This window comes from Onychomys torridus, chromosome 11, assembly GCF_903995425.1.
Source record: "Onychomys torridus chromosome 11, mOncTor1.1, whole genome shotgun sequence".
NCBI lineage: Eukaryota > Metazoa > Chordata > Mammalia > Rodentia > Cricetidae > Onychomys > Onychomys torridus.
The window spans coordinates 41,722,364-41,735,246 of NC_050453.1; the positions used below are offsets into that span (position 1 = coordinate 41,722,364).

Consider the following 12,883-nt stretch of genomic DNA (forward strand, 5'->3'; position numbering starts at 1 on the left):
TTTTTTAGTTTTCTCATGTATGAATTTATTCTTGCTTTTTTAGGCTGATTCAGTGTGAAAACGAGGTAGGGAAATTGTTATTTATCACAGAAATTCCAGAATTAATACTAGAAGACCCCAGTGAAGCCAAAGAGAACCTCATCCTGCAAGAAACATCTGTGATAGAGTCGCTAGCTACCGATGGGAGCCCGGGGCTAAAGTCAGTGCTGTCCACGGGCCGAAGTCCAAGCAACAGCTGTGACACGGCAGAGAAGCCAGTGGTCACCTTCAAAGAGAACATCAAGCCACGAGAAGTGAGCAGAGACCAAGGAAGAAGCTTTCCTCCCAAAGAGGTGAGAATGGGGCTCGAGCAAAGGAGTGACTAACTTAAGGATGATGGACAGCAGCAGGGCGAGCTGAGACCAAGAGATCTCCAGGAACAGGAAAGCAGGGGGTGGCAGTGCAGGGCAGCTGGGTTTGAACTGGAAAGCAGGTAGAGGAAGGCTCACACAAACGGCAGCTTTCTCCTTTTGTTCCTAAAGACCAGTACTTTGGCTGTTTGGAAGTTTAAGTGCATTCTTTGACTGCATAGGAAGGTGTGTACAGAGCTATGCCGAATGGTTAATTTGCCAATTTGAGGGAGTTCCTGAGTCTGAAGTTCTTGTTAAGTGCTCCACACAGGATTGTATTTTTCTTTGGAAAGTATAATTGGCACTTACTAATCTTTCAGAAGAGTTTTCAGGTTTCATAGCATCCAGTAGACTCAAGGTTTATTACAGCTTTTATAGTTTTTGTCGTTGTATTCCCCCCCACCCCCCACCTGCACCCCCCCCAAGTGTCACTGTGCAGGCTGGGTGGAGTGATGTATACACCTTTAAAGATAGCACTCAAGAGGCAGAGGCGGGTGAGCCTAATCTAAATAGTAAGTTCCAAGCTAGCCAGGGCTACTTAGTGAACCTATCTCCAAAACAAAAAGATTCAGTATACAAAGTAAAGCTTAACTTTTTTGAAGAAAACTGAAGCACCTTTACTTGTTATTATACCTGTTTGAGCCAGTGGTGTTTTGTGGAGTAATATCCTGGCTCAAAACATTGGTAAAGCAAGAACTCAAATCTTGCTGAGAAAAACACTTCCCAACTGTTTTGTAACCTTGTTATGTACCTTTCCAAAGAGATACTGGTACTATTATATAATACAAACGGCTCTTAACTGTTTTATGAGCACCATTAATGTTTTGATGACAACTTAAGTAGATATGTGATTTGTGAGTTCATTTTGGGAAATGTAGATGGGTGCTTGAGGAAACTCATATTGTAGAAGGCTGCTTATAAGAAAGAATACAGGCCGGGCAGTGGTGGCGCACACCTTTAATCCCAGCACTCGGGAGGCAGAGGCAGGATCTCTGTAAGTTCGAGGCCAGCCTGGTCTACAAAGTGAATTCCAGGAAAGGCGTAAAAGCTACACAGAGAAACCTTGTCTCGGGGAAAAAAAAAAGAAAGAAAGAAAAGAAAAGGAAGAATACATACCTTCAGTTTACTTGCCCAATAAAATTGAGGGGGTGTGTGACAAATAACTTGTGTGTGTTCGCAGGTTTTGCTAGTATACACATGTGTATATATCTGAAGGTGAGAGACCAGCTGCAGTTGTCGTCTTCAAAAAGCCCACCTGCCTCCTTTGAGACAGGGTCTCTCGTTGACCTAGAGCTCACAGTTAGGCTAGACTAGCTAGCAAGTGAGCCTTCCCCAATGGAATTGTAAGGGCACACCCCCACACCTGGCATGCTTGTGTGGTTTGGAGATTGAATTCTGGTTCTCATGTTTGCAAGCATTCTACTGACTGAGCCATCTTCCAAGCCACATACATATATAGGGAATGGCCTGAACAGAGGGTACGAAGGAAAAGCAAAGAAACAACAAAATCTCATCAAGTTAACTAGACTTGTTAGGGGACTAAGTCCAGCATCTTCTGTCCGTCCTCTGTAATGGCCTCTCTGTAAGACCCATGCTGATAATAAGATCTCCTTTTCTGTCCTCCATCCATCTCAGATCTACCAGTAGATAACAAAATATGTCTGGCATGCAGGCATAGCAAATCCATGCCTATAATCCCAGCACTTAGAGGACAGCCAGGGGGATTGCTACAAGTTTGAGGCCAGTGTGAGCTATATAGCAAGTTCTAAGCTAGCCAAGGCTAAGCAGACCTTCTCAACAATATAAAACAACAACAACAACAATTTGGCATACATAATTTTATCAACTCTTTTTCTCTTAACTACTGCCTATTTTCTTTCTTTTTTGTGTTGGTTGGTTGGTTTTGTTGTTGTTGTTGTTGTTTTGAGACAGGGTTTCTCTGTGTAGTCCTGGCTGTCCTGGCACTTTGTAGACCAGGCTACCCTCAAACTCAGAGATCCACCTACCTCTGCCTCCCAAGTGCTGGGATTGAAGGTGTGCACCACCACCGCCCGGCCACTACTGCTTATTTTCTTGCCTTTTGCTCAACCTTGAACACTGCACATGCTATTTCCTAATTGGCTTGATGTTTAGAACATTGGGCCCGTTCTCTGCTCCTGGAAGTATTTTCACACATGTTGAAAGAGCCTTGAGCAAGTGCTACCTAGTTGAAATTAAACTGAGAGCCAGAGTATGTCACCTACACGGTAATAGCTTAATTAAATCCATAATTTAGCATGAAGAGCCCTAGGTCCCTTACCAGACAGATGAAGATCGTAGGCAAGTCTTTTAACCTGTTGGCATGAGGTATCTCACCTGTACAACAAACGGTTTGTATGTCCTTTTCCTTATTTAGTTTTTCTGTGGTTATGTGAAAGCAAAATAATCCGACTAGTAAGCTAAGCCTGTGTTTCTTTTACTGGTAATTTATTTTGATTTTCCTGTATTGAACTTAGATGAGTTTAAGTTTCTTCAGCATACTTTGGACATAATGAGGTTTTAAATATTTTCTTAGAGTAGGTGTTTTTTGTCTAATATGTGGAAACCAGGTTTTTATAGTTAGTTTTGCTTCTGTTGATTATAGGTAAAAGCCCAGACGGAACTAAGAAAGACTCCAGTGTCTGAGGCCAGGAAAACACCTGTCACTCAAACTCCAAGTCAAGCTAATAATTCTCAGTTCATCCCCATTCATCACCCTGGAGCCTTCCCGCCTCTTCCCAGCCGACCAGGTAGGTACACATTCTCTACCTAATTCATCTGTAGGGAGTTTTCTGTTCACTTGGATGCTTTGTACCTTAGGGTCAGGTTACTAAGCTATAATTTATAGGAGAAAGAAGTTCAAGTTCTCTAATTCTTGTTGAGCCATTTTTTTATAGTTCATATGTAAGTGCCAGTTTGTTACTATGAAGGAATTGTTATCATTCAACATGAGAACCATCTTTAGGATTGTCTGATTAATGTGTAGAGGCAAAGTAACTAATATAGTCTGTATCTAAACATCATGTTAATGACATGCATGGTTAATTGTTGTTTTTATAATGTGTTAGAAATACCCTCCCCTCAAATTTTGCCCCTTTCTTTTGTTAAGTTTCTTTAGAACTAAAGCTGTGTTCTTCTGTTTTGAAGGGTTCCCGCCCCCAACATATGTTATCCCCCCTCCTGTGGCATTTTCTATGGGCTCAGGTTACACCTTCCCAGCTGGTGTTTCTGTCCCAGGGACCTTTCTTCAGTCTACAGCTCACTCTCCAGCAGGAAACCAGGTGCAAGCTGGGAAACAGTCCCACATTCCTTACAGCCAGCAACGGCCCTCTGGACCAGGGCCAATGAACCAGGGACCTCAACAGTCACAGCCACCTTCCCAGTCACCCCTTCCTTCTTTACCGGCTCAGCCAACAGCACAGTCTGCAAGTCAGTTGCAGGTTCAAGCTCTAGCTCAGCAACAGCAATCCCCTACAAAAGTCATATCAGCTCTGGGGAAAAGCCCACCTCACCACTCTGGATTCCAGCAGGTAGGCAACAGTTGTGTGTGCTGCCAGCTAGAATAGTGAGAAGTTTGAGATAACCCAGTGTTTGACTATTTTATAAATGCTAGTTAAGTTTTGACCTTGTTCCTGCTTAGACTTACAGTGATTGTGAGAATACAAGAGTATTCTTTGTGTTGTTAGGGAGTTTAAATGTTTGATGTCTTACTTTATTTGTAAAGGGTGGTATATTAGATCTTCACTATCATTTTCCCATGCTTCTTAATCACTCGTTTTATTGAAGACTTTCTATAAATCTTGCTTTCTTAATGTGAATGTGTGCGTGTATAGGTGTGTGGGTGGTGCATATGCCCATGTGTTTGGTGCTCTAATGTGGAAGCTGGAGGGCAGCCATAGTGCCATCCTTAAAATGCCCTCCACCTCCTTTGAGACAGGGTCTCTCATTTGTGGAGCTTACCAATTAGGATAGACTAGCTGGCCCTAGGTCTTCCCGTAACCATCTCTCTAGCTCGGAGGTGATGAGCATGTGCCATCATGACCAGCATCTTTGCATGGGTTCTGGGGACAACTCAGATTCTTGCTTCACCAACTTTGTCGTCCTCCCCATCCCTAACCCCACACCATAATAACACTCACTTGAATGGAAACAGAATTGTTATCTTAAGGTGATGGTAAGCTGAATGTGATGCCAGTCCTTACAGCACATGATCACAAAGGGTGAAGCACATCCTGTCTCCCATACACATTCATTGAACTTCTTAATAATTAAATTGAACATGGTCCTTATCTTCTCAGAATCGCTGAGTGTTGAAAACCTTAAGGAGTAAGGAAGCTGCATTTTTGTCTAGAATCTTGGTTATAAAATCCCACAAACTCACTCTGAATCTTGAGTATTAACTATCAGTAAGATTGCAGTTTATCTTCAACTTGTTGACAGGCACCTCTTTTTTTAGTATCAACAGGCAGATGCCTCCAAACAGCTGTGGAATCCTCCTCAGGTTCAAGGCCCACTAGGGAAAATCATGCCTGTGAAACAGCCCTACTACCTTCAGACCCAAGACCCTATAAAACTGTTTGAGCCGTCATTGCAGCCTCCTGTAATCCAGCAGCAGCCTCTAGAGAAAAAAATGAAGCCTTTCCCCATGGAGCCATATAACCACAATCCCTCAGAAGTCAAGGTCCCAGAGTTCTACTGGGATTCTTCCTACAACGTGACTGATAACAGAGCAGTAATGGTACAGCAACCAAATATGGACCGCAGGAGCAAACGGTCACCAGGAGTCTTCCGTCCAGAGCAGGACCCTGTGCCCAGGATGCCATTGGAGGTGTGTATGCTTCCATGAAAATAGGCGCCTGGGGTTGCAGAGCTTTAGAATTTCTCAACTAGACAGTTGAAGTTGATATATTTAAAAGTTTAAAGTTTGTAAGAAATGGACATTATAAAGAATACTTATGGTACAGGACTTGACCTCTTCAAAATCATATGTATTTAGTTTAGGGAACTGAAAAGTTGAATAATTACTACTGAACTGTACTGGTATGGCAGAAAAATAATCTAGTGGCATCATGGTAGAGAATTCTGAGAAGGAGCTCCTTAATTGGGTTGAGTCATCTAAGTTTAAAAATAGGTTTCATGGGTACTGAAACAAATTGCTCTCTTAAGTGGAACAAAGTCAGCCCTCTTCTTGCTCTTGTTATTCGGGAGAAACAGTGTTACCTGGCAAAGAGCTGCTTTCTGTGTTACTTGACTCCCTAGCTGCAGTAACATTCCCTCCCGCTCTAGTACTTGACTCTTCCATGACTCCGTCTCCCTTCTGTTGGCTGTGTTGCTCTACGTTTGTATTTCAGCCTTTTCCTCTGTATGCGACAACACAATTAATTGTTTCTCTATCCTTGGCATGCTTCTGCTCTTATGTGCTTTTGTCCCTCATTGCATCTCACAGTGATCCTTTTTGTCACTAGGACCCCAAGAGCTCCCCTCTGCTTCCTCCGGACCTGTTAAAGAGTCTGGCTGCCTTGGAGGAAGAGGAAGAGCTGATCTTTTCTAACCCTCCTGATCTTTACCCAGCTCTGCTGGGTCCTCTCGCCTCTCTTCCTGGACGAAGCCTCTTTGTATGTATTTGACATTAACTCTGCTTCTTGCTCTAACACAGCTTCTTTTCTAAGGCTTCTATACTCAGTATAGGTCAGCTCTTCATTCTGGGGCTTTCCTCTTTATGGGAATATAAAGTCTATTTCTATAGTGCCTGAAATTAACCTGATAATGTAGTAGAGCACCCCCAGTGGTAGTGAGGGACTCCAGTTCCCCAAGTGACAGTCCTAGCCCAGATACGTGTCAGCCAGAAGTGTCTTACACTGGTCTGCCTATACTCTGTGTGATCCTGGCAGGTTAACTCCCTTTTCAGGTAGTACATACCCCTGAACTCACATGTCATGTGTTGGTAATACATTAGTTAAGGATATAGAGTTTTGTTTTTGTTTTTTAATTCTCAAATGTATTCTAAATATTAAAGGAAGTACATTCCACGTTTTATAACTGATTGATGACTCTTTCTTGTTTGGCTCACTGACCCATAAAAAGAGCCTTGGTCTAAATTCCGAGTTGGAATTGTGAAACAGAATGGGTAAAAATGAAGAAACTCTGGAAATCGTTAGAGCACTATAAATGAGTAGCTAAGAATGTAAATAATTAGGGTAGTATAGAATAAAACGAAGAATTGGTTACTGATACCTATTTGGAAACAGTCTTCTAGAATCCAGCCTACAGAGTGTCATTCTTTATGCTCACTAGTATTTACATCATATTTTAACTGAGGGCGTGGGGTATAAATATAGGAAGTAAGGTGTGCATTTTGAAACCTCCCCCCCCCTTACATCATAATACAATATACAAAGATTTTGAGGGTTTTCCCCCCCTAGTTTTTTCTTTCCCATAAATACTTAGAGGATTAAAATGTATTAATCATAGAATCAGGAGAAATAAAAATAGCTTTGTGATAGTAGCTCCCATCCCTGGGACTTGAGCTTTCCTGGGCAAATGGTACTAAAGGCTTCCCAGGGCATAGAGCACAGGAGCTGCTGCAGCAAGCCAGCTGCGCTGTTGCCTCACATGTGCACCTGTGTTGTGCCTTTTGGCTGGTATGGTTGGAGACCACAGGTGGTACCTGTGTGTCCACTGGCCTTGTCCGTAAATTCTCCTTATTCCTGACCTCTACCATTGATGGAAAACAAGTGGGGCCTTGAAATGGTTCTCCTTTTTTTAAAAAAAAATTTTTTTTTTAATTTTTATTTATTTATTATGTATACAGTGCTCTGCCTGTGTGCCGGAAGAGGGCACCAGATCTCATTATGAATGGTTGTGAGCCACCGTGTGGTCGCTGGGAATTGAACTCAGGACCTCTGGAAAAGCAGCCAGTGCTCTTAACCTCTGAGCCATTTCTCCAGCTCAGTTCTCCTTTTTTGAATGTTTAAAAAAACAACAGTGGAAAGCAATAGCCTTCTTGTACTTAGTTGATAATATGTGTGAAAATGCTTTACATATAAAGGGTGTTGAGCACATTATTAAACTGCTGTCTAATGACACGAAGCATTAGAGAGACCCAGCTTTCTCTCCCTCCGCCCTTCCCATCCCCCAATAACCTTCTTAGGGCCACTAAATAGAAACTCAACTTAGTAGTTAATGTATAAGTACAGCTGCTTAGGAAGCATGGAAACAAAACCTGCTGTCAAAGTGGATTTGAAAGGCCTTTTAAAGTCATTAATAGTTTAACATTTTAGGGAGTAAAACATGCCAGCATAATTCATCATCTTTTGGTAAGGGTCATACCTAAAGAACATTCCTGGTTTCTGCCTGCATCTCTGCACTGGACAAGATAAACCCAGGAAAGAAGGTTCTGACTTACCCATGGCAACTGGCACTTAGCTGATGTCAGGGTATTGACAGATGTGCATAAAACCTTTTCTAAATCTTAAACTGTACACATGGAACTGACAGACACGTGCTTAAGTGGTAGTCTTTTACTGTGAAGTTATAAGTAAGAGTCTTTCCCTTTGGTAGTCTTTTTACTGAAAATGGAAGGAATCACTGGTTTTTGTTTGTTTTTCTGGAACTGAAGAAATCCTTATTGGAGAAACCTTCAGAACTCATGTCACATTCATCTTCCTTCCTGTCCCTCACTGGATTCTCTGTCAATCAGGTAAGTGAAGTCAAGAATCTTGCTTTATGTTTTTATTATAGAGTGGTTATTTTCATCTTTTCAGTATAGTATTATTTTCTGAGTCTTGATTTTATGTCACTGATTAAGGCAGACTAGTGATCTATATGAGTTTGAGCCTTTTAATTTCTCATACTGAATTTCTTAGAGCTTGGTTCTTCAGTCACATTAATTTTTTTTTTTTTTCCTTGCCTTAGAAGGTTTATGTAGACAGCCAACTACAGCATGAAAGAAAAGCAAAGGGCAAACAAAAGTGAAAGATGTTATTCTGGGGAGTTTTGTTTACCAAGCAAGCTTTAGTCTGTGGATGCAGCACCACCTTTCTTAATTTCTCTTTCTGGATTATTAACTTACATCTTTCAGGAACGATATCCAAACAGCAGTATGTTCAATGAAGTGTATGGAAAAAACCTGACAACCAGCTCCAAAGCAGAACTGAACCCCTCAGTTGCCTCGCAGGAAACATCACTGTACTCCCTTTTTGAAGGGACCCCTTGGTCTCCATCACTTCCTGCCAGTTCAGGTATCAACTGGTGCTTACATTATAAAATTTGCCTTTCTTCTCATCCATATTGACTAAGAGTTAGTCAGAGTCTATAATTAGAAGGTTTTGTTATTATCATATTTGTTTCTTTTTCTGTTAAAAATGTTTTGGAGATTTATTTTTATTTTATGTGTATGAGCATTTGCCTGCATGTTTGTGTACCACATGTGTGCAAGGCCAGAAGAGGGTGTTGAATCCCCTGGAACTGGAATATATATGGTTTTGATGGTGGGTGCTGGAAATCAAACCTGGGTTCTCAGTGCTTTTAACTGCCAAGATGCCCCCTTTTGTTTCAGTTTCTTAAAGTCTAATTTATAATAATTCTTAAGATCAAAATATTCTGATTCTGTTGTACAAAAGTTGAAATAGGTCAGTACTGCATGTCTGATGAATTTGTCTATAGTTTTTGTTTGTTTGTTTTGGTTTTTTTGTTGTTTGTTTTGGTTTTTGTTTGTTTTTTAGGATAGAGAATGTGCCTTGGATATGTGCAATCAGACATGTTAGTGATCTGACGATTGCCTCATGGCCTTATCTGGTCTTTTCTCTAAAGCCTTGTTATAATGCTTTCATTTGCATTTGATTTTGATTCCCACATCTGAAGGAAACACTAGTTCTTGATTTAGTTTGTGAAATACCTATTCATGTCCTTATGTTGTTAATTCTTTAACAGATCATTCAACACCAGCCAGCCAGTCTCCTCATTCCTCTAACCCAAGCAGCCTGCCCAGTTCTCCTCCAACACATAACCATAATTCTGCTCCATTCTCTAACTTTGGACCCATTGGGACTCCAGATAACAGGGATAGGCGGCCTGTAGATCGGTGGAAAACTGATAAACCAGGTAGAAACACATTTTTTTATCTGCTGGGCAAAAGGGAAATGACTTGCTCTAACTTTTCATGGACTTTGATAAAAATTAAACATTTTGAATTCTTACCCATTTTCATCTCTTAGCCATGGGTGGTTTTGGCGTTGATTATCTCTCAGCAACATCATCATCTGAGAGCAGTTGGCATCAGGCTAGCACTCCAAGTGGCACCTGGACAGGCCACGGCCCCTCCATGGAGGGCTCCTCTGCTGTCCTCATGGAGAGCCTGAAGGTGAGTGGGTCTGCGGGGCAGGGAGCGCCGGGCTGGCACCCACTGCACAAGTGTCTGCTCTCACCATGAGATTGAGAAGACCCTAGGGCTTAACTCTCTGTGGGTGTCGAAAGTGCTGAAGGGTTTCGTTTCATCCTTAGGTTAAAATTCTGCTTTATATTGATGTGTTTGACTTCAACCTTATGTGATCAATTAAGAGTATATAATTTTAAGTGTTTTGTTTGCCTAAAACTTTTACAATAAGCTTACTCTGTCATGCCGTATGAATTTTAGTTTAAAACAAAAACTTACAACATAATTTCAGCTGGACATACTGATACATGCTATAATCACGGAATGGTCTGAGTAAGAGGGATAATCTTTCCAGGCCTGGCTCGGGGACATTTCGAAACCCTGGCTTGGATTTAAAAAGCTGTAATGTCACTGTTTGAAGTTTTAAAATAATCTTAGGAACAAGTCTCATGGCTGAGTTGCTTGGGATTTAGCAGACATGTTTGGCAAGGATTTCAAACAAGTCCCTGTCCAGACAACAATAGCAGTTGACCTCTGCTGACAACTTTCTGGGCTATTTTTCAGTCCATCTGGTCCAGTTCCATGATGCATCCTGGACCCTCCGCTCTGGAGCAGTTGTTAATGCAGCAGAAGCAGAAACAGCAGCGAGGACAAGGTGCCATGAACCCTCCACACTGAGGCCACAGTAGCGACCCAGGGAATGAAGGCTCCATAAACCATGGCATGTTGGGTTTGCAGGACTGGCCCACACAGTCTCTGCAGGTGGCAGCCCTCTTGTCTGTTTCTTGCTGTCGAGAGGGTGTAAGTGTTCCACCAGCCCGCTGAGTGTGCACGAAATGTTGGCAGTGCAACAAAAAGAAAACACCATCAGGAACTCTGGTTCCCCCGGGCTTTCCGGAGGGAGAGAGGAGCTCCTGTCTGTCTCACTCAGTTACTGATAGCACGCCTCTCACCTTCTCCACCGCGCATGTCCCCAACACGTGGGAAGTGGAAGCTGAGAAGGGAAGGCAGATGGGAGAAGCCAATAGGAACTTCTCAGTCCTTTTTTCCTCTTTGGGGAATAAAATAGGAATCCATTATGAGTGCTTTGCTGACTGAGAATGTAGTTGAAATTATTCTTAAACATCTTTTATTATTACTCTCAGTAGCAAAATATCACACTGAATTCTTCCATACACAGGTGTACTTGTAGTCAGTGTGGAGCAAGACAGTCCCATTTGCTGCTCCTGTGAGAGGTCGGTGGTGACAGCACAGGGAACTGACCTCTTAAGCCAGTGGGAGTGTTCCCTAAGGGAGAATACAGGCCTCTTAGAAGGTTCTGGTAGGCCTTCCTCCAGCCTGGGAACTCCAGCAGGAGATGCCCTTCACTCTGTAGGTGCTCGAGCCCCCATCGAGGATGCAGTGTGGGTGGTGCTGCTGGGCTAGCCCAGCAGGCGGCTGCTGGGAGATTTCAATTAATGTTTCTGATTCCTACACTTTGGCAGTAGCATAGCAAGCAGCCTCACAGAAGGCAGGCTAGTCCATTCACAGCCTGGAACACATTTTAGTAGGTGGATGCTCTCAGTGTGGTTATGTTTGGTTAAGTTGGTTTTGTGTCCCCATCCTGCTCACCAGTCTCCACCCCTTTAGCCATATGCTGTATCCCAGTCACTGTTTTATCCCCACCGTGTACAACATCCCGCCAAGAAGCAGCAGCATGGGGCCAGCACTGGGGGCCCCAAAGGTGGTCTGAAGAGGAAGGAAGCAGTAGTGCCTGCATCGCTACAGAGGAGCCGGGCCTCTGCCCATCCGCAGGCTCCCAGCCTTCATCAAGAGCAGAATTGAAGGCAACAGGGACAGATGCACGCTGTGCAGAGAAGAAAATACAACGAGCGCCACTTTGGAAAGGGCGAAAGAAAGGAATAAACTTTATTTGATATTTATTGGGAGGAAAGAGGACTGAAGATGTTCTGTGCAGGAACAGAAGGACAGCATTTCTGTTCGTCATTTCCTGGAAAAGTAACATTTTAAGGGGAAATTATGGAAACAATCTAAATGTCCAATTGCTGTGCTAGGGTAGGGATTATTTTCTGGGAGATGGGTGTGTGTGCACGTGTGTTTGTATGTGTGTGCGCGTGCATGTGTGGGTGTGTGTCCATGTCCACACATAGCCATGTCCTCTCCCAGAGGGCAAGGGCTGAGTGTGGGAGTTAGGTGGACCTTAGTTGTAGAGCAAAGCACATCCAGGAGCCCGGGTGTCACAGGATCTGGGTGGCCCCGGCAATGAGAAGGGGTGAGGTATTGCTCATTGCTCTTCAGAAAGAGTGCTTGGAGCCCCAGGCTTACACTATTGCTCCTTTAGTTTGACATGGTATTTGGGTTTTCTTGGTTTTGTTTTGTTTTTGAAAGGTCTGGAAGCGAAACCCCCACTCAATGGCAAATGAAACCCTCCGTGATACTCCAGGCCCCTCCGTGTGTCCACCTTTGTCCTCTTCCCTGTTCTTCCCTGCTCACCCAGTTTGTGTATGTAAGCTCTGCATTCAGACAGCTGCAACGTTCCGATGTTGGAAATGTCACTGATTCTTGCACCTTAGACCAGCCAACAGGTTTACCAGCTCCCTCCCAGTAGTACCCACTTCCCATCTACAGCCCCAGTCTGCATGAGAATTTGGTGTTTGGAATGTTTTATGACTCTCGGCTGGGTTCCTCGCCTTGCCATCCTCACTGTGGGGTAATGAGGAAGAGGAGGAGAATCTTCATCTGGTTTTGTGTAATAAACTTTCCTTTGTGTTTTGATTTGATTTTGATTTGTTTTTTTTTTTTTTTTCCTCCTGTCTGTCTGTGCAAGATCTGCAGCTGCTGAAATCAGCTTTGCCTTTAATTAAACCGTGTTCTCTCCAACCAGATCTGTGTATGGAGTGTTTATTCTGCCTTAAAGAATACAGAAGTAAAAACACGGCTTAGAACTTTAACTACTCACCCATCTGCAGGAACAAAGATGATCACAACTGGGTAGGCTTTGGGGTTAATTTTGCTTTTCTTAGCATTCCAGTGAATTGTTCTAGAAAATGATAGAAGTAGACTGCCACGATTCTTTAATAGAGTGGCTTCTGTAAAGGCAGGA

General features: G+C 42.9%; 1 protein-coding gene across 5 annotated transcripts in view; it reads left to right on the plus strand.

Moving 5' to 3' along the window:
* Window positions 1-12,560, plus strand: part of Smg7 (SMG7 nonsense mediated mRNA decay factor) — a 68,063-nt gene extending 55,503 nt beyond the window's left edge. For 3 of the 5 annotated variants that reach the window (XM_036202149.1, XM_036202145.1, XM_036202146.1), the window contains 10 exons: window positions 44-332; window positions 3,013-3,157; window positions 3,555-3,937; window positions 4,864-5,235; window positions 5,873-6,022; window positions 8,026-8,106; window positions 8,488-8,647; window positions 9,339-9,509; window positions 9,623-9,768; window positions 10,345-12,560. In XM_036202149.1, coding sequence (XP_036058042.1) covers window positions 44-332; window positions 3,013-3,157; window positions 3,555-3,937; window positions 4,864-5,235; window positions 5,873-6,022; window positions 8,026-8,106; window positions 8,488-8,647; window positions 9,339-9,509; window positions 9,623-9,768; window positions 10,345-10,458 — 2,011 coding nt within the window. In that variant the 3' untranslated portion in view covers window positions 10,459-12,560. The remainder of the gene's footprint in view (window positions 1-43; window positions 333-3,012; window positions 3,158-3,554; window positions 3,938-4,863; window positions 5,236-5,872; window positions 6,023-8,025; window positions 8,107-8,487; window positions 8,648-9,338; window positions 9,510-9,622; window positions 9,769-10,344) is intronic. The other 2 variants (XM_036202148.1, XM_036202147.1) reach the window with 1 other exon arrangement.
* Window positions 12,561-12,883: the final 323 nt, after the last annotated feature.